The sequence below is a fragment of the Lissotriton vulgaris genome, chromosome 8, assembly GCF_964263255.1.
Source record: "Lissotriton vulgaris chromosome 8, aLisVul1.2, whole genome shotgun sequence".
Classification (NCBI taxonomy): Eukaryota; Metazoa; Chordata; class Amphibia; order Caudata; family Salamandridae; genus Lissotriton; species Lissotriton vulgaris.
The window spans coordinates 223,283,146-223,304,037 of NC_141696.1; the positions used below are offsets into that span (position 1 = coordinate 223,283,146).

The 20,892-nt window shown below is 45.8% G+C and overlaps 1 protein-coding gene across 4 annotated transcripts in view; it reads right to left on the reverse strand.

Moving 5' to 3' along the window:
* SYNJ1 (synaptojanin 1) overlaps positions 1-20,892 on the reverse strand; it is a 668,969-nt gene that overhangs the window by 480,700 nt on the left and 167,377 nt on the right. For all 4 annotated transcript variants that reach the window (XM_086933999.1, XM_086933998.1, XM_086933997.1 and 1 more), the window contains exon 6: positions 7,838-7,921. In XM_086933999.1, the coding sequence (XP_086790125.1) occupies positions 7,838-7,921 (84 nt within the window). The remainder of the gene's footprint in view (positions 1-7,837; positions 7,922-20,892) is intronic.

Here is a 20,892-nt window from a genome sequence, read left to right on the forward strand (position 1 = left end):
ATGTTCGAGTGACAGCAATTGCAATTAGACAGCACATCTTCCCAACCTCTGGTTTCCGAACACCGTATGGGCCTCAAGAACTAGACTCTTTCAAATCCCGCTGCAGAGCGGACTTCAACAAAGAAGGGCTATTGAGGAAAGAAATGTTGACCATTTAGCTAAACAATGCTTACTATTTACACCTTCAGCAGCAGAGGCAACCCTGGCCAGGATTTACCTTCTGCGAGCTTGGCATAACTTGGGATCTTTTCAAGGTTTCACTTTGCTCCCTGAATTCTTGGCACATCCACAGACCGATCTCTTGCCTAGTGCACAATAGTAACGACTTGCCTTTCATTACAGAACTAATCGTGGAATTTACAATAGAAAGCGTGTCTTTGCTCCAAATATTCTTCTTTTAGGGAGCACTGTATAGATGTGGAACCACTGCTTCAGAACCCAGCACTGTTGTCCATTTAACTTTCCCGATCCTTTACTGGTTACAAGGGTGAACACTGCTTCTCGAGCTTTCATTGCTTGCAGTGGATTCTCTATTCACAGTGGTTAACTGGTGCCTATGCCCTTAGCTCCAACCATTGTGTGCATTGTTTGCATGCTTGTGTTTGACAAAGTGTTCCCTTAACTTCTGCTGTAGACTATGTTCGTGTTCTTTGTGTATTGTGGCTATCGCCTTTGACTGTTATCACCTTCAGAGTTGCTGGATCCAAGGGTACAAGTGTCACATCCTGTGTAATACTGACTTTAAATTACCTTCTGTTAACATGTCCAATGTTAATAGCTTGTCCTCGCCTGAATGTCCCGTCAATGGATATTTGGCACAGATGTTACATTACGTCATGTTGTTTTAGGTTATGTTGTGCGCTATATGTGCTACATGTTAGGTTAATTTGTAAATTGCACTGTACTGCGAAGATATCCTGGAGCTGCGCAGGTCTTCCTGCCATAAACTCCTTTTACTTTTTTGTACAGGACTTCATGAGGTCCTTCTCCATCTCCGTGGTTCATCTCTTACCTTTTAGATTGTCTCCTCTATAACAGGCCCCCAGACCAAGCCACAAAAGTAGCACAATGACGATAAATAGTACCAGAAGTCAATGCTGAACTTGTCCACCTTCAATTGACTTCATAGTGTTTCAATCCAGGATTTGTGATAAAATGACACATTTTTGAAGACAAGATTAAAATTGTTGGAAGGCTTGCAACAGGGAAAGCAGATGCCTGAGCTATCCGTATATTTATCAAGGAAAGATCTCCTGAATGGCAGAAAGGCATATGATCCGCATAAGTGGAGGTATCACATGGCACCACTGGACTTCCTGGATGCTAACAAAAATTTTATTGATACAGGAGGATCATGCTTATGGAGAATAACTCTTCCCCACCTTAGACAACTGAACAAAATGCTTTAAAATTACTTTGCAACTAGTGGCTCCCTGAAAAATAACAGTTTTACATCAGCAACAGATGCAGAGTTTAAACCACTTCTGGAAGAAATGATGGACTAAAAGTCACAGTCAAAGCAAAGCTGCCTAAAAAGGGCCGATTCATTTGTATAGGTAGGAAAGGACGACAGCTCTAAAACAAAGATAAAATCCAATTTGCTTTTGTGGTACATGCTTAAGAAAAATTTTACCATCCAGACACTTCTGCTAGTAGAGTAGTCTAGAGGCCATGTCCAATAAAGCATACGTGCACCTGCTCAGAAGGCACACAGTATTAAAGGATCATGAGGCCAAACGGACTGAGGAGAACAATCTCTTTTAGAAGGCATCAATACGTTTCGACGCTCAATCCGGAGGAATGGTAGGAAAGACATTAGGAGTGACTTTACTCAAACGCTTGTACCATCAGGCTTTTCAGGCATAGGCTGCCTTGTCAGACAGTCAGAGTCACCGGGGGCAGACCTACGTTGCCTGGCAACAGGCCAACTGACCAGAGTACTTGTGCACAACTTGAATGAAGTAGCTATGAGTTTGCCATTAAGAGCTTTGTCGAAAGGCATTTGAGGCTCAGAAGTTCGGCCTGGTGGAAGGGTCAGTTTACAAGTTTGCCTTAGTTTTCACAGTTGCAACTATAAAACAAGCACTTCAGCTGCCCCTTGAACAAATACTACAAAAGAGGTCCTTTCTTCCATTTGTTGTTCAGATGGACTGTCTAGCCTAGTATCTGGGGATATATCTAGCCACTGACATATAGTTCATCAAGGTAGTGTCCATCATCAGTACAGCGAGGAGTGAGTAGATTGCCGACCTCTACGTCATTTCAAATGTCATAGGAAACATTTTGCATAACTCGTACTATGTCAGTCAAATCCAAATAAGGCCTACAGCCTCAGATAGTACTGTCGCTAAGGCAGAAATTGAGGATTAGAGTATGATAGCAAGTTAAGTCTTTGTGATCTCATAGCGTGACCTAGGCCTGGAGTGAGCCGATGATGGCACAGGGGCAGATATCAATGGCACAATCAGGTACTGGGCCATTGGCAGCATTCCAGGATAGAAGGGTCTAGCGTGGACCTTAAAGCTGAAATAAAAGCATGAACTGGCATTGGAATGCAAGTGTCCCATGGTGTCAGTTGGCACTGAGAGGGCCTGAAAATCCAACAGGAGTACCTCAGAGCTCTGTGGAGATTAAAGACACTAAAAAAGGGAGCTGAAAGGGAATGACAAATCTGCAGCATGGTCTCCTTGAAGGCTGCAGGTTGCTGTGGAGTCAACAACGGCCCAAGGAATTAAGAGTGCACCAGGATCAACTGCAGTACTGGAGTCAGAAGACTGTTGTGGAGTATGATGCTTTGATTGACACCCACACACCGTTTCACCTAATTTTGAGTGGCAGGATGGGAGTGCAGTCATGCTTGGCCTTCTTGCACTTATGGTACATATTCGACTCCAACTTATAGGAAGACTTTGAGAGGGAACAGGACTTCACACAAGGTCAGGACTTCATGAAAATGATTAAAAACGTCCTAGAGATTTGGAGCAGGAGATGAATCTATTTACGACTGTGATCTCTTCTTACATTTTATGACATAGGTTTGCTTCTAGATCACCTTCGGGAGCTTGAGGGTGATTTATCAAAAGACTTCAAGTTGTGACAGAAGCACGAGTACCAAAGGTACATATTATGTTGATCCGTAACAGGCACCTGCTATCTGCAGTCTCGAAGCAGCTTGAATTCGGTCATTTTACGGTGAGACATCATCCCTGGCACACCATCTGAGCGTTACATTTTTTATATCTGCAGAAAACTGACAATTTTGGGAGCAGAACTCTGGATCCGCTTCGGAGGGCCAAGGAAAAAAGAAACTGACGTCAGTGCATAGGGGCGGGGCTTACATGTGGCCCTGCTCTACATTTCCTGGGTGTTATGGAGTCACTGGAAGCCACATGGCCCCAAATGCTGCCGCAGAGGAGCATTCCTGAGAAAATTCTCTCAGTCCTTTCTGGTACCTTGGGATATTCATGAGATGAGGAATCAGCAGTTAGAAGTATCCGTCAGAAAGATTAAATAAAGACAGACAATTGGACTGATTACCTTTTACCAGTTCTAGCAGGAAGTGCGCAATATAGATTTTACCCTTGATAAAGAAATCTTCTCTGGTTTCTAATGAGGATTCAAATTGTGACTACGACAGGTATAATAATGAAATGTATTTATCCTTTGAAGGAGAGTTAGAGGTTAGTGAAAAGGCCGAACAGTCATTCAAAAGAGATGTGGGCTTTGTACAGCACATTTTAGGTAGCCTAGGCTACCCAGACAGCAACAATACAGAATATGAATAAGAAAATGGATTAACTGGATGTCACATTTATATGATACAATGTGTGGATGATAAAGAAAGAGCATTGAGTTTGTTACACTGGCACAGACGCCCATAGAGGCAAACAATTTTTGCCAATCGACCAATCTTTGTTGGTACAGATAATCCCCCTCGGGTTATGTTAATTACATTTAAAAAGCATAGCTTCTACTCATCAGCTATTCATCGGGTCCCATAGCACTAGAAGGTGGTTATCTTACTTTACATGCTGTGGACAGTATAGGAATGTTGGAGATAGGAAATACTTAAGTTCCCTTTTGAATGGGAGATTATCCTCCATAAGCCTCAATATGAGGAAGAGTGCTCCATGACTTTTTATCGAGAAAACAGAAAAAAGATCATCTTCCAGCACATATTTTAAAATCTTCGAACAGTCAATAGGGATGTTCTAGGAGAATGTACCAACATATGGATAGTAAAGAATCAGCATATTTCAAAGTCAAATGTACAATGATCCTAAAAAGCCCTACACATGATGCAGTTGAGCAGCACCATCTTGTAAATTTAGAAAATGGCTGACAGGAAGCTGCTGAAAGCCTAGATGGAGCCCTCTGGCACAATACAATAGGAAGAGCATCAAATAAACCACAGCTCCCACTCACAGTGAACACATCAAATATGGAGATGTTCCACTGACCATACTGACAACAGATAAAGCCAGTCTTTAGCATTGCTGGAATAGTGGTTCCTCTGACAGTCCCTCATTAAATAGGACATCTAAATGATGGAAAATGGGCAAGTGAGCTTGTGACCTAGAACCAATACCAAATTATTTGCTGAATGTAATTCCAACTTGTTCTAGTTTCTACAGTTGTGGCTGACCTTGAAACATTTTCCAAGTCTATCAGAGGCAGTAACTATAACTGGTTATGTTCCTGAATGAAGTAACTTACACAACCTTATTCAATTCAATTAATCTTTATTTCGGCTCAATCGAGCCATAAAATATACATAAAACATGCATACAATCCATGGACAAGGAAAATATATAGAACACACTTAGAACACCACAGTTGAGGTTTGGAATTATACATAAAAAGAAAAAAAACTTACATAAATAGTCTAAAAAGGCATATGGTTATAAAATACATAAAATCCTGTGAATAAGACACAATCTTATTAAAGAAGATTAACTACTCTTGCCTAATCTTGCTGCAACCCATTCCAGAAACCACATGCTGGTGTCTCACCGTCATCCTATTTTGTCCTTCTTTTAGGACTACAGAATACAAGAGCATGCAATGAGAAAATCAGTTATACTACACCACCAGTCATTCTGTAACTAGGATTTTTCAGCATTTATGGTTTAAGTCTCCTCGGCAACTAAGGAATATGTGGAAGCTCATTCTGGAGCTAAAATTATCTGGGTCCGAGGTATAAATTATTGCAATTTGCAAGATAAGAGTACCATGGAAAGAAAATGTCCTAATTATTGAGGAGATGCAGCAGCTCCAAGAGTTGTTGTCCAACTTATAGCCGATCAGTTAATATGGGCTGCAGCAATCTTGAGCAATGCAATAAATGGTAGGAGAAAATGGAGGGGCAAATGCTAGGGGCATGAGTGATTCATAAATAAGCTAGCATCATTTAGTCCTAAATTAACCTTCAGTAGATAACTCTAGTCCACTATGCGTAACTCTAGTCTACCATGAGGTGTTTAGTCTTCTAATCAAATATGAAGCACTGTATTCAACAAATGCTGGCTGTAGAGTGGGCATTACTTACACCCGTTGGTAAATTATTACTATCCACAAGATGAGAATAAAAGGGACATACAGTGTGGGCAGCAGGGATGCATGGGGAGTAAATTGAAAAAGTGAAGCCTGGTGCCAGAAGAACATCTTGTTCTGAATGAAAACTGTTATCACCTCTTAATGGGCTGGAAAATCACTGTAACAAGGGGATAATGTTGGATTATAAATATTATTACTAGGCTAAGTGCCTACAATATGTTGAACAATGGGGCCCATCTCAGGGTACTTTTAGAAGGTCTTAGCAGCTGACAGAATGGCACCTATCTCTATTAATCATTGGATGGGTAAGGGGCCACAAAGAGACCCAAAATTGGCCAAGGAAATAACCATCACCCATGCCTGGAAAAGTGCACAATAGATGTTGGAAGATGGCTGCACATACATAGATAACGCATCACCGTAGGTGCATTGCCACTTCCTTACGGCCTTGAAGGAAACGGGCACCTCACAATACAAAAGAGAAGAGTTCATTAGAGTGGGAAACTTGTTTAGAGACCGGCCAATCACCGGGACTCAGTTCCTGCAATATAGAAGACTTATACAGACTGTGAAAGAATGTTGTAGCCCACCATCAGCGAAAGCTCTATCAGCCATTCAGAAGAGTGAATATCTCATGTAGTGGAGAAAGTATGTATATCCTAGAGAGGGCCTTACGGCTTACGAGAACGCGGAAACGTCATAGGTTCAGGGATAATGGGTCCAGGTACTGTGTATGGAGGGGATCTATAATATTTGGGAATGGATACGTGCTTCAATGAAGAAAATAAACATAAGACCAACGTTTTTGTTGTAGGAGCTTCTAACTTTATATTGCTCAGCTGCTGATTGCACATTTAAAACACGTGAGAAATCAATTCCCGAGAATAGTCAGGACACAAGTTTATTTCTGTTAATAATCTTTCAATGAAAACTCAAAAAATAAGCTTACTTAATCACGTTTCATTGTTCTGTAAGCATGCAAGAAAATACAACTTTTTTCATTGCAAGACTATCATAAAATCATTGTCTAGGCTGCAATTACTTCCCGCCTGTAATCTGGAAATTCACACCATTGGTTTTCCTCAATATGTTTTCAGTAGGCCGCAAAGCAGACAGAATGCAGCTGCACAACTAATTTTAGATCTAAAACGCCACAATTTGGTATTGCATATTCTAGTCAAGCTACATTCGCTCCTGGTTCCTAAATGAAAACAGTTTACGTGCCTATGCATTTTTCCATAATCTTGCAACAAGGGGCAGCATTCTTTCAGCATTTTTTCCACAGTTTAATCAGCATGTTCTATTTCTGAACCAGCACTCTAAATCTGCTAATTTTTGGAAGGTTCGTCGTTTTTAGTGTGCAAATTCAAGAGATCATATGTTGCTCTACTGTACCTCTCATACTTTGAATAATAATGGTCATGAATATCAGAAGTAAATACTACAAATGGTGCAAGAGTCTAAAATTCTATTTTTTTACTGGTCCAGGAGTACAGGACTGGTTATTTTTCCTCCTCAGCTGCAATGCCCCTAATGGACACTGAAGAAAATTAAATCATCATTTAAATGTCTAGGAACATCAGATTTAAATTATTAAAATGTAATTATCTCCAATGAATGTACAAGGTCACATTTAAGTAAGGGAGAGTACATTCAAAGTTGTTGGACTGTGTGGCAAATCCGACCATGACAGGTAAGAGTGATGGGTACGAGGGACTTGGCAGCAAATTAAAGGCTTCGTTGACTCGCTGAAAATCAGCTGATGTCCTTCCTGTCCCCCATATTTAGAGTGCTTTGATATCTATTTGCTCTAAAAAGGATGGAACACAAATCAGCTTACTTTTGGCTGATGTCCACATAAGCCAAACTCTAAATCAGGTTTGAAGTGTCCATTGGATGATTTTCACGGGAAGAAGAAGAATCAGTAGGGAAAGATTAGTGTGCGTCATTGGTTCTCACTAATAGACTGTTCAAAATGACCCATATATACTCCTATCAACATTTGCTTTATGCTTTCTGATCTAGGTAAGTGTGTAGAGGCAGAGCTTGTGACATTAATATGTTTGGGTATCTTGTGAAATTGCTCTACTGTGTGCAGCTTATAAAGCACAACACGATTCACACATGCGTTAATATAGACCAAGCTTTCAACCAAGGAAAGAGATTGAGAAAAATGGGATTTGGGCCACGTGCAGTGAGGGTGACCGTCTTTCACATTATTGATCAAATAAACACACACCAATTTCACTTCTAACAAAAGGCAAAGTAATCGTTTACTTACTTGCAAGCCTGGCTGCTCCCAAAACAAAGGGATAGAGCCACGAATTTGTATGAATGAAGACACAGCGTCTTCCAAATAAATCACCTAGAAAGAAAAAGAAACAGTTACTTATAAAGCAGAAATACTGAAACATAGGGTGTTTGTTAGATGCACATTTTGCTTGTCATGATGCGCATGTGCTGTTACATGAAAAGATGCACAAGTAAGGAAAACCTAAAGAGATGAATCTAAAATACTTTTATTACCACTACATTGGTTCTCATCACTGTTCTTACACAATCAGGTGCATTCTCACCCAAGACAGGAAACACCTATCAAATTAATTATTCGCTCATCTACCAAGCACATACTATTTCTTAAAAAAAAAATTAGTCCAACCCTCTTGACTGTGTATCACCTAGACTTCTATATGATGCCTGGCCTCAAATCAAATGGAACGATGGATGTCCCCATGGCTGCTGAGGGGAGTGACGATGGGAAATTACAAAAGGAGAATGGTGAAGAGGAAGGCTCAGTCTTGGAGAAATGAAAATTCCAGCGAGTAAGAGGTCAAGATATCACCTTAATTTCCGTTCTAAACGGAAATCAACATAGTGGACCTAGATGATCATTACAGTGGGTCAGATCTTCTTCGTGTGGTATTGGATACAATATTTTACATCAATATGTATCCAACAAGCTTGCCCTGAAACCATGCATTTTATAGGTCTATAAACATATTGTATACACAAATATGAAAATTAGTGAATGACATCCTATTTTGTAATCACAGGCACCACAATAATGTAGAAATCTTTAAAAAAGTGCATAAAGTTAGTCAAATCAAATCTGAAACAAGAAAATGGATTCTAAGATGTAGGGCCTAATCCACAAAGGGTAAACTTAGACTTCTGGGTAACTTGTTGTGGTAACTTTACTATTTTTTTTAATTCTACGTCAGGACCAGAGGCGAGGATTATGCTTTTCTTTCTTGGCTTTATTTTAACAGAAGCTATGTGAAACATTATCAGGGTACCAATCCCATGAACACTTTGGGAGAAAAGTTTATCACAGTTCATTCAATCAGGGTGCATTCATCCCTTTTATAGTCCTCTGTACATGATGCCTCCTCCTCTTTCTTCGCTGCTCCTCGCAGTTGTCAATGAAGTGAAGGGCCAGTGTGCCGTACTTTTCTGTTATTTAGTGTTGTTTATTGTATTTATTTATGTTGTTATGCATCTTTACTGCTAATGTTGCCTTAAGGTAATCTCCAGGTCACTGTGGAAGCGCTCCCTCATTTCTACGCGGTGTGAGGCCCCGCAGGGGCACTCTCCTGTCAAACGTATGCCGGGCTGAGTGCCGCAGTCTTACGACAGCTAGAGGCACTCACATGCCTCTTCTGAGGCTTCTCTCTTGGCGCGCACGAGCTAATCAAGCTGCTCTGATCGCGTTCAAAAGGCAGAGATTGGCTCAGCAAGGCTGGCCGACCGCCTCTTCACAAAGCCCCGTGTTCTTGGAGTGAGGCGCCCCTAAGACTGGTCTGTATTTCACCTTCAAGCGGATTTTCTCTACCCCGCAACAGTGTGCCTGTTCACGCCCCTAACTGGGGTCTGTAGTCCAGGTCAGCGAGCCTTTCTAATTACATTGCGCATCGAGCGCTCCACGCTTGGATACACACCAGCTCCCACAGAGGGAGCTAGGACCATTCGTCCAGGCAACTATATACCGAATCTACAGTTTTTAAAGTTTACCAACTGTTACTGTATGTAGAGTTGCGCTCCAGTCTTTGCACATTGCGTGATGACGCAACGCGCAAAGACGCCCTGTCCCGAGCGAGCGCGCATGCGCAGAATGACCGCGAGCGCCGAGAAAAGAAGACGTTTGGCGCTCTCCCGCGATTCATGATAATTAATAAAAGAAACCCTTTCCTCTACCTCCTGAGTCTGCCTCCTCATTCCGTGAAGGTTATAACTAACATCACAATGGCGACGAGGTGTGGGATTAACCACAGGCACTACATCAAAAAAAAAAACGGAAGAAAACGGAGGAGCAGCACAAGCCAAGGGGAACAACTCCACATAGGCCCTATTGGAAGGGGGACAGCTCTGGGAAAAAAAAAGTACGTCCAGGAAGGCTGGAAAGTCGCAGGGAGAGCGCGGCAGAAGCGCGAACAAGCAAGAGCACCCACCACGTGCACCGGGGCTGGAAGCTGCGGCGACCAGGCAGAGAAGCACAGAAGGGGGTTGATATTGCCCGACAGAGGCCCTGGCGGAACTAGATGACCACAGGGAAGGGGGAGCAGGAGAACCCCGACCGAATCCGGCAGCAAGCGGGAGCGCTAGTGCGCCAGGAAGCCCAAGAGGCCAGGGAGCGGAACCGGAAGAGCAGGCCAGAATGAGCACACAGGCGTCATCACTCACAGTGCCGATCCCGTTCTTGCCCAAACCAGGTGAACCTCAGATGAAACGGGAAGACTGGAGGGAATATTTCAAAAACTACCTCGAGGCCCTGGAAGATGAAAATGGGGAGCCCTTCCCCAGTGCGAGGAGGAAGAGGATACTCTTGCACAACCTAGGCCCAGAAGGGATAGGAGTATTCACCAACTTAGTGCCCACGGCCAGACTACAAGCGGACGTGGACGTCTTTAAGCATGCCATAGAAGACCTGGACAATCACTACCGTCCAGCGGTGTGTGTCTCCATTGATCGATACAACTTCCAGCAAAGGAAGCAAGAAGCGGGTGAGTCCATAGACGACTACGTCGCAACTTTGAGAAGGTTGGCGATCACGTGCAAGTACGGGGCCCTCCAGGACGACTTCATAAAAGATCAAATTGTTATGCACACGACCAATAAGACGGTACAAGATAAATTGTGGGCACACGGGGAAGCGACGCTGGAGGAGGTCATAGCGATGGTAAAGAAAGCAGAGTTGTCGAAACGATGTACCGAAGCAGCAAAAAGAGAGACCGCCCAGAGGACCATGGTGAACAGAGTAGAGGACTCGGAACCCTCAGGAAGAAACAGAACGGCGCCCGGAGAAAGCAAAGGAGCGAACAGATGGGCAGGAAAACCTGGACAGACAGGAAAAAAGGCAACAGAAAGCAAGATCGCGTGCTACAGGTGCGGAAGCCCGATGCACTCAGCTCAAGATAAACGCTGCCCTGCGTTCAGGGCGAAATGCATGTTCTGTGGCCTAATAGGTCACTATGAAAAGGTGTGTCGCAGGAAGGTAAAGAGACCTGTGGTGAAGTATGTAGCACAAGACCAACCAGAAGGAGAAGAGGATGAACTGGAGGAAGATGACCTAGTGTTGTGCATAGAAGAGCAAGTGTTGGGAATAGACAGCAAGCGTTCCCGTAAACCACAATGCGACATGCTAATAGGAGGAGTGAAGATCAAGATTGTAATTGACTCAGGATTCCCGTACACTATAGTCCAAAGATCTGTGTGGGAGGAAGAGTTTGAGCCTAGCCTAGGACCCAGACTAGAACCTCCGTACATAAGGCCGGTGTCGTACACAAGCACGCCCATCCCCATGGTGTGGTATAGGACTCTAAAGTTCGAATTCAGAGGAAGAACAGCGGAGTGCAAGCTGTACGTAGCGGAGAAGGGTCCGTCAGTGTTAGGATGGATGGATCAATGTGACCTGGGAATAAAACTGGACCCGGGAGGAGACATACAAGTGTTGATGGCAGACCAGGAGTGCTGGCCGGACCTGGAGAAGAGGAAAAAGGACTTCCCGAAGGTGTTCGGAGGGAAGGTCGGCAAACTGGAGAAGTTCACACACAAAATCCTGCTCAAGGAAAACTCCAATCCAGTGTCTCACAAGGTGAGGAATGTTCCCCTAGCAGTAAAGGAAGCGGTGCCACAGGAACTGCGCAGGCTGGAAGATCAAGGAATAATCGAACCCATAGACAGTTCGGAGTGGCTAGCGCCACTAGTCGTGGCAAGAAAACCCAATGGCAGGGTGCGTCTGTGTGTGGACCTTGGAGAACTGAATAAGTGCCTGATTGTGGAGAAATTCCCACTGCCTGGCAAAAACAAGAGGAGTGAAGTGGTTCTCCACCATTGACCTCACATCCGCCCATCACTAAATTGACCTGCACCCAACGAGTCGGAAGCTAACATCCTTCATAACGCCGTTTGGATGCTATCAATTTCGCAGGATGCCCTTTGGTCTCGCCTCGGCCGCAGCAGTGTTCCAAAAGCCAATGCACCGCCTGTTCAAGGACATTAGGGCATCCAGTACTTTCAGCATGACATTTTGGTGATGAGGATGGACCAGGAAGACCATGACAAGAAATTAAATAAGGTGCTGAGTGTACTACAAAAGAATGGCTTGACAGCAGAATGGGAGAAATGTCGGCTGGGAATGACATCAGCCACATACCTTGGGCACGAGATAGGAGGATGCGGAATCACGCCAAAAAGAGAGAACGTGAAGGCGATCTGCGTTGCCAGGGCTCCCAATAGCAAAGAAGAAGTGAGATCCTTCCTGGGGATGGCCGAGTATTACAGTAAGTTCGTCCAGCACTTTGCCGCCAAAACACATCAACTGAGGCAGCTAATAAGAGACAAGACAGCGGTCAAGTGGAATGAAGTAGCACAGAAGGAATTTGAAGAGTTAAAAAGGGACATTTATTTATTTATTTATTTATTTGATGACATTTATAGAGCGCGTACAATTACCCGTGGGCGTCTCGGCGCTAATATGCGATAATGTCTCTCCCTGATCAGTTGACTCAGAAGCTTGATTTACTGATTAAATAACCATGTTTTCAGTTTTTTCCTAAACTGAAGGAGTGAGGGGCTTGTTTTTATATGGTTTGGTAGGGTATTCCAGATTTTAGGGGCCGCAATTGAAAAGCAGCGGTCACCCCAAGAAACTGTTCTGCTGCGTTGAACCACTAGTTGGTTAAGTGAGGTGGATCGAAGTTTTCTGGGCGGATTATAGGGAATTAGTTGCTCTTTGAGGAAACGCGGTCCTTGGTCCTGCAGTGTTTTATAGACTGTGCACAATGATTTGAATTTTACCCTGTTTTGGATGGTTAACCAGTGGTAGCTTTTCAGAGTGTCCGAGATGGGTGCAAATTTAGGTTTTTTGGACAGCACGCATGCCGCTGCGTTCTGCACGGTCTGTAGTTTTTTGGTGACTCTGTTTTGTGCATTAAGCAAAAGACCGTTACAGTAGTCTAAAGATGTCAGGACCAGGGAGGTGACTAACGTCTTGGCTGCCGAGTCTGGTAGATAAGGTATAATTTTCCTTATCATTCTGAGCTTAAAATGGGCGTTAGCTGCCACCTTATTTGCGTGAGCCATGAAGTTAAGCTGGTCATCGAATGTTACTCCTAGGTTTCTGATCTTAACGGTGGGGCAGGGAGGAGTACCTAGAGCCGATGGCCACCATGCTACAGACCAGACTGGCAAAAGGTTACCAAAGATAACCACCTCCGTTTTATCGGAATTGAGCTTCAGGCAATTTTTTGCCATCCACTCACCGATAGCAATCATCCCGCTTTGGAATCTCTCTGCCACCTCCTGCCCATCACCTTTTATGGCCAGCACCAGTTGAGTGTCGTCGGCGTATGAGGTTAGGCTCATCCCATATGCTTTGATGACACTAGCAAGGTCCGACACATATATGTTAAATAGTGTCGGACTTAGGGATGAGCCTTGGGGAACCCCACATGGTAACGATAGATCAGCTGATTGAAAAGGGCCCAGTGTAACCGCCTGGGTTCTGTTGGCTAGGAAGGAAGCAAGTAGGTCCCTAGCAGTGAGCTGAATACCCATCCTTTCGACACGGTCGACTAAGATCTTGTGGTCAACCGTGTCGAAGGCTGCTGAGAGATCAAGAAGGACAAGCAAAGCTGTTCCTCCTTGATCCCGGATGACTCATATGTCATCAGCTGCTTTGATGAGAGCGGTTTCCGTACCATGGTGTTTACGGAAACCGAACTGAGTGTCATCCAGCGAGTTGTGACTTTCTATGTATTCCGACAACTGCTGATTCATAGCCTTTTCGGTAACTTTAGCTAGAAAAGGGAGGCTCGCTATGGGGCGATAGTTTTTTAGTTCACCTTTATCTAGACCGGGCTTTTTGAGCAGGGGTTTGATCAGCGTATTTTTTAAAGAGTCAGGATAAGTTCCAGATGTCAGTATTGTGTTACAGACATGAGTGATGATAGGGATGACTGTGTCTGGCACCGTCGCGATCACAGAAGTTGGACATGGATCCAGGGCTGACCCAGCTTTAATCGATTTAACTATGCCCTTGATTTGGTCAGTGGTAAGGGGTTTAAAACTGGTCATGGTATTTTTTAGAGTGATCATGGGGGTGGTAGCACTACTGCTGCCAGGGTCTGAGTTAAAGGCTTGGTAAATGTCATTTACCTTCGCGAAGAAAAACTTAGATAAAGCATCACATAATGCTTGTGATGGGGGCGGATTAAGGTCCGGGGTATTTCCAGAAAGAGTTTTGGCGATGTTATATAGCTGTTTACTAGAGTTTTTCGCAGTCTCTATATGAAGTGTGAAAAAATGTTTTTTGCTGCTATTATCATTGCTTTATAAGAAGCAAGAGCTTTTTTATATTTTTCCTTATTTTCGCTGTCGTAGGTTCTTCGCCAATGCCTTTCCCTGTTCCTAGTTAATTGTTTTTGGATTTTTAATTCTTCTGTATACCACTGGGCTTTTGGCAAACTTCTATTTCTTGAGAGGGGTTTAATAGGTGCCAACTGAGTCGTGGCATCACCCAGCCATTTCTGGAATTGGTTGGTTGCAATATTGGGATCAGTGGATAGTTCCGGGCTGGTGTTGTTTAAAAGCAACGTTAGGTCATTAGGGTTAATGTCCTTCCATGCTTTGAACGTACCAGTTTTCGAGTGAACAGCCTTTTTCCTCAGCGAGCCTTTAATAGTGAGGCTGCTAAGAATGACTGAGTGGTCTGTCCATGTCATGGGGAGAACTGAGGTTATGCACAGACCTTCCACATTTGTAAAAATTCCATCCAGCGTGTGGCCTGCCTGATGGGTAGGAGTCATGACCAATTGTCTGAGGCCCATTATTTCTAAGTCTGATATAAGGGCAGTAGTATCCCTATCACTGATTTGCTCCAGATAGAAATTGAAGTCGCCCATAATTGTGGTGGACTCTTCTGTAACTATGGACTCAGTGATATTACTTAGATTAGCAAGGAACGCAGATCTGGTCCCAGGGGGTCTGTAAAGGAGTACTCCCTTGAAGTTATAAGTAGAAGAAAATTTTATATTAAAATGCATAGCTTCGCATGAAGTGATGGGAATAGGCGAGAAGCGGACCTCAAATTGGTCTCTTGCTATGATGGCTAGCCCACCTCCTTTCCCTTTGGGCCTATCCTGCCGATAGGCATTATAGCCTGGAGGAACTGGCGTTACATAGTCAGGGGCAGATGCCTCATCGGTCCATGTCTCTGATGTAGAGAACATCTAAGTTAAGGTCGCTGATGAGATCGGCTATTTCCTGGCAATGTTTGCTCAGGGAGCGCGCATTAATGAGTGCCATGGTCACGTGCGTATCTTTCTCTGAAACTGAAGTTTTAGCAACGATAGTAGGGTTAACAAACGTGGGCGCGATGTTGCAATGTGGGCATTGTGTTTGTTTCTCCGAAGGCATAAGTGATAGATCGTATTTGGTGCAGAGAGGGGCGTAGGAGGGACAGATCTCCAGAAGCGTACTGCGATTGTACGAAAGAGGAGGGACAGGGGTTGTGGCCCTAGGCCCGGTCCCGGCGCGGACGGGCGCAGACTGGCTTGCCTTTGGCGCGCCACCGGCGCGCCCGCTGTGCCCGCCCGCTGCGCGGACGGGCGATACTGTTGTTAATGTACATGATTTGGGCGGGACGGGAGGAGGGTGGGAGGGGCGCAGAGCTATCCGGCCAGCCTTCCCAATTGAAGATGGCGGCCAAAGTGATGCAGAAAGCTTCCCTGCGCCTGAATACAGCGGCGCTGTGGGAAGGGAAGTGTTCGAGCCACGGCGAAGTAATCTCGCCTTAGGGTATGGCAGGAATGTAAAAGCGCACCTAATAAAATATATTACAAGTTTTTAAAAACAATTCGTTTTTCAATCGTTTTCTGTGGCAAATAGTGCAAGGGAGCAAAACAGACCTCCGGCTTCCGCCTCAGAGGGAAACATCAAGCAATTACTGGCGATGACAAGTAACGCCCATTAAATACCATGGGAGGGCGGGAGGGGCGCAGAGCTATCCGGCCAGCCTTCCCAATTGAAGATGGCGGCCAAAGTGATGCAGAAAGCTTCCCTGCGCCTGAATACAGCGGCGCTGTGGGAAGGGAAGTGTTCGAGCCACGGCGAAGTAATCTCGCCTTAGGGTATGGCAGGAATGTAAAAGCGCACCTAATAAAATATATTACAAGTTTTTAAAAACAATTCGTTTTTCAATCGTTTTCTGTGGCAAATAGTGCAAGGGAGCAAAACAGACCTCCGGCTTCCGCCTCAGAGGGAAACATCAAGCAATTACTGGCGATGACAAGTAACGCCCATTAAATACCATGGGAGGGCGGGAGGGGCGCAGAGCTATCCGGCCAGCCTTCCCAATTGAAGATGGCGGCCAAAGTGATGCAGAAAGCTTCCCTGCGCCTGAATACAGCGGCGCTGTGGGAAGGGAAGTGTTCGAGCCACGGCGAAGTAATCTCGCCTTAGGGTATGGCAGGAATGTAAAAGCGCACCTAATAAAATATATTACAAGTTTTTAAAAACAATTCGGTTTTCAATCGTTTTCTGTGGCAAATAAAGCAAGGGAGCAAAACAGACCTCCGGCTTCCGCCTCAGAGGGAAACATCAAGCAATTACTGGCGATGACAAGTAACGCCCATTAAATACCCTGGGAGGGCGGGAGGGGCGCAGAGCTATCCGGCCAGCCTTCCCAATTGAAGATGGCGGCCAAAGTGATGCAGAAAGCTTCCCTGCGCCTGAATACAGCGGCGCTGTGGGAAGGGAAGTGTTCGAGCCACGGCGAATTAATCTCGCCTTAGGGTATGGCAGGAATGTAAAAGCGCACCTAATAAAATATATTACAAGTTTTTAAAAACAATTCGTTTTTCAATCGTTTTCTGTGGCAAATAGTGCAAGGGAGCAAAACAGATCTCCGGCTTCCGCCTCAGAGGGAAACATCAAGCAATTGACATAAGTCAGACGGTACCACTACGAGGGTATGATCCCCTGGGACAGACCATACTGACGACGGACGCTAGTGAGAAAGGACTGGGAGCAGTCCTAGCGCAGGAGAGAGCAGATGGAACAGTAGAGACCCTCAGTTTTGCATCCAGAGCTTGATCTCCCACAGAACAGAAATTTTGCGTTATTGAGAAGGAAATGCTGGTGGCGGTATGGGCCATGGGGAAATTCAGGCAATTCCTGTGGGGCAAGAGATTTCGACTGCAGACAGACCACAAACCCCTTGTCAAAGTTCTTACCTCAAGTGGACATGCGACCATGCATAGCCAAAATGACATTGAAGCTACTGGAGTACCGATATGATGTGGAATATATTCCGGGGAGACGCAACAAAGTAGCTGATTACCTAAGCAGGGCCTCAGCCATGGAAGAAGCTCCTAGCCCCGCAGTAGAGAATGAAGAAATGATAGCGGTAATTGAAGACTCAGAAAGGGCGATTAGCAAGCAAGAATGGGCCCAAGCGTATGACGGAGACGCTGAAATCTGTGAGGTCAAGGAGTACGTAATCAGAGGTTGGCCCGAAAAGAAAAGGTTACAGGAGGTACTACGGAAGTTTTATGAAGTCCGAGAGGAGCTGTCAGTGAGTGACTCTGGAATCTTCCTGTACCGAGGAGACAAAGTGGTGCCTCCTAAGAGATTGATCCAACACCTGTTGGCCCAGCTACACGAGGGACACCTCGGCATAGTGAAAACCAAAATGAGAGTGAAGCAAATGTACTGGTGGCCACGGCTGGATATACAAGTGGAGAGGCACGTGAGAGACTGCGATCAGTGCCAAGGAGCTGACAAAATTCTGAAACCCCTAAGGCCAGCTTAGGGCAAATTCGACCAACCTCGCAATCCTTGGGAGGATGTCTCGGTCGACATTTTGGGACCTGTTTTGGACAACCAAGGAATGCCGAAATATGTATGTGTCTTGGTGGACAAATATTCCAAGTGGCCTGAGGTTCACATCCAAGAAGAAATGGACTCTGAAACGGTGAAAGTTTCTCACCACGGTTTTTCTGAGAGAAGGGATCCCGAGAACAATCCTGAGTGACAACGGCCCGCAATTCACCTCTGAGAAGTGGTACAAGTATACGGAAAGGAATGGAATCAAAACCAAGCACACTTCCATATACCACCCTTCGAGCAACGGACAGGTAGAAAGATTCAACAAGGTCATCATGGGGTCCATCCAAGCGGCCATGATGAAGGGCATGGACTGGGAAAAGGAGATCACGAGTATGATCTGGGCATTCCGGCAGTGGTTCAACACAACCTGGAGAAGGCTCAGAAAGTATATACTGAACATTACAATCGGAGAAGAAATGTGAAAGAGGCAGCCCTTGAAAGAGGGGAGTGGGTGAGAGTCAAACTGGCAGAGCTGAAAAAGAAAGGAGAGAGCAAGTATAGCTCGCCTCTGCAAGTGGAAGAAGTATACGACAGAGCGGCGTTACTCAGCGACGGGAATGTGTGGTCCCAAATCAACAAGATCCTACAGTGGCCTATGGAGGAAGGGAGAGCCCTACAAGATCAAGGAGCTGAAGGAAGTGAAGGAGTCACTGCAGCAGGTGAAGAAAGCCGAGGAAAAGAGGGATCTTGTAAGGATGGGAGAGATCTAGAGAGGCCTGCGGTAGAGGAAACGCAGAGAGAGAAGATGGTGACTCCGAAAAAAGCAGAGCAGAGCCCTCAGAGAGATAGTAGGGTGAGCCATGCTGAGAACTGCACTCGAGAAGTCTCCACACCGGTAAGACGCACACGCGCAGGTAGAGTGGTGGTCAGATCTAATCACTTCAGAGACTTTGAACTGAGGGGATGTTAAACCCCTGTGGACTCAGAGGACTCTTTTGTGTATGTATAAAAAGGGGAGATATGTAGAGTTGCGCTCCAATCTTTGCACGTTGCGTGATGACGCAACGCGCAAAGACGCCCTGTCCCGAGCGAGGGGGCATGCGCAGAATGACCGCGAGCGCCGAGAAAAGAAGACGCTCAGCGCTCTCCCTCGATTCATGATAATTAATAAAAGAAACCCTTTCCTCTACCTCCCGAGCCTGCCTCCTCATTCCGTGAAGGTTATAACTAACTTCACACTGCACAATAACGGTTTAATCTTTAGCCCGGGCTTTAAGGGGGCTGGGTCTCACTGGGTCTGAGCACCAGCAGTTTTTAAAGGGGGCCTCGAAACGGGTCTCTATCGGGCTCTGTTTTGTGCCCTGGCACAGGCGGTCCGTTTATTCCCGGCCTGCAGCAACAGCAGGCACACCGATGTGCGCGTGCTCACACTGCTCACTTCTCACTAGTGGAGAAGGTACAGCATGACGTCATGCCAGGGGAGCATTGTAGGGGAAGGGAGACGCTTTAAAGAGAGTCATTTTTTCTCTGGATTTCCCTTCTATTTTTGAAAACTTAGGAAAAGCAACATTGTAGTGGTGTAACCAGGGCTTTAAGTGGAAGCGTTTTCAAGATTATATACAACCAGCCGTTGACAAAGGCAATAGTCCTGACTTTTTGTAGGTATGATGTTACTTATTGTGTCATATCTGAATGCAATGACAGGAACAGCAAAATAAAAGTCGGGCGACACACTATTCGAAGAACAGATTTTAAACGTAGGTGTTTTTAAGCCAAGCCCTTAATTACATTGGCCACACCCCTTTGAGAGACCTCACCAGTTTTTTCATCCCAATCAATCAATCAGAGTACTTGTAAAGCACAGTACTTACCCGTGAGGGTCCCAATGCTCTGAGGGGAGGGGGGGTGCTGCTACTGCTCGAAGATCCAGGTCTTGAGGAGTCTTCTAAAGGCGAGTAGGTCTTGGGTCTGCCGTATGTGGTTAGGGAGGGTGCTCCAGGTCTTGGAGCGAGGTAGGAGAAGGTTCTGCCGCCGGAGGTCGTTCGTTGGATGCGGGGGACAGCAGCGAGGGCAAGGCTGGCGGGGTGGAGCTGGCGGGTGGGGGTGTGGAAGCGGAGTCTGCTGTCTGCTGTTCATGTAGGCTGGTCCAGCGCTGTGGAGTGCTTTGTATGCGTGGGTGAGGAGCTTGATGGTGATCCTCTTGCCAACGGGGAGCCAGTGTAGGTCTCTCAGGTGAGGGGTGATGTGGCTGCGGCGGGGGATGTTGATGATCAGTCGGGTGGAGGCGGTTTGGATGAGTTGTAGTCGTCGTAGGTGTTTGGCTGGGATTCCTGCGTAGAGTGCGTTGCAGTAGTCCAGTCTGCTGCTGACGAGGGCCTGTGTCACCGTTCTTCTTTCGGCTGGGATCCACTTGTAGATCGTGCGGAGCATGCGGAGGGTGTTGTAGCAGGAGGAGGAGACGGCATTGACCTGCTTAGACATGGAGAGGGAGGAGTCGAGGATGAATCCTATATTGTGTGCATGGTCGTGGGTGTTGGTGCTGTTCCCAGTGTGGTCGGCCACCAGGATTTGTCCCAGGCTGAGGGGGTGGGCCCGAGGATGAGGACCTCCGTCTTGTCCGAGTTCAGCTTCAGACGGATGCTCCTCATCCAATCGGCGACGGCCTTCTTTCCCTTGTGGAGGTTGGTTTTGGCGGTGTGTGGGTCCTTGGTGAGGGAGAGGATGAGCTGGGTGTCGTCAGCGTGGGAGATGATGTTGAGGTCGTGATGGCGGGCCACTTGTGCGAGGGGGGCCATGTAGACGTTGAACAGCATTGGGCTGAGTGATGAGCCCTGGGGGACGCCGCAGATGATGATGGTGGCTTCGGATCAGAAGGGTGGGAGGCGGAGCCTCTGCGGTCTGCCGGAGAGGAAGGAGGTGGTCCAGTCAAGAGCCTTCTCTTGGATTCCGGCTTCTAGGAGGCGTGTCTTTTTTTAGTGCGATGGCAGACGGCGTCGAAGGCGGTTGACA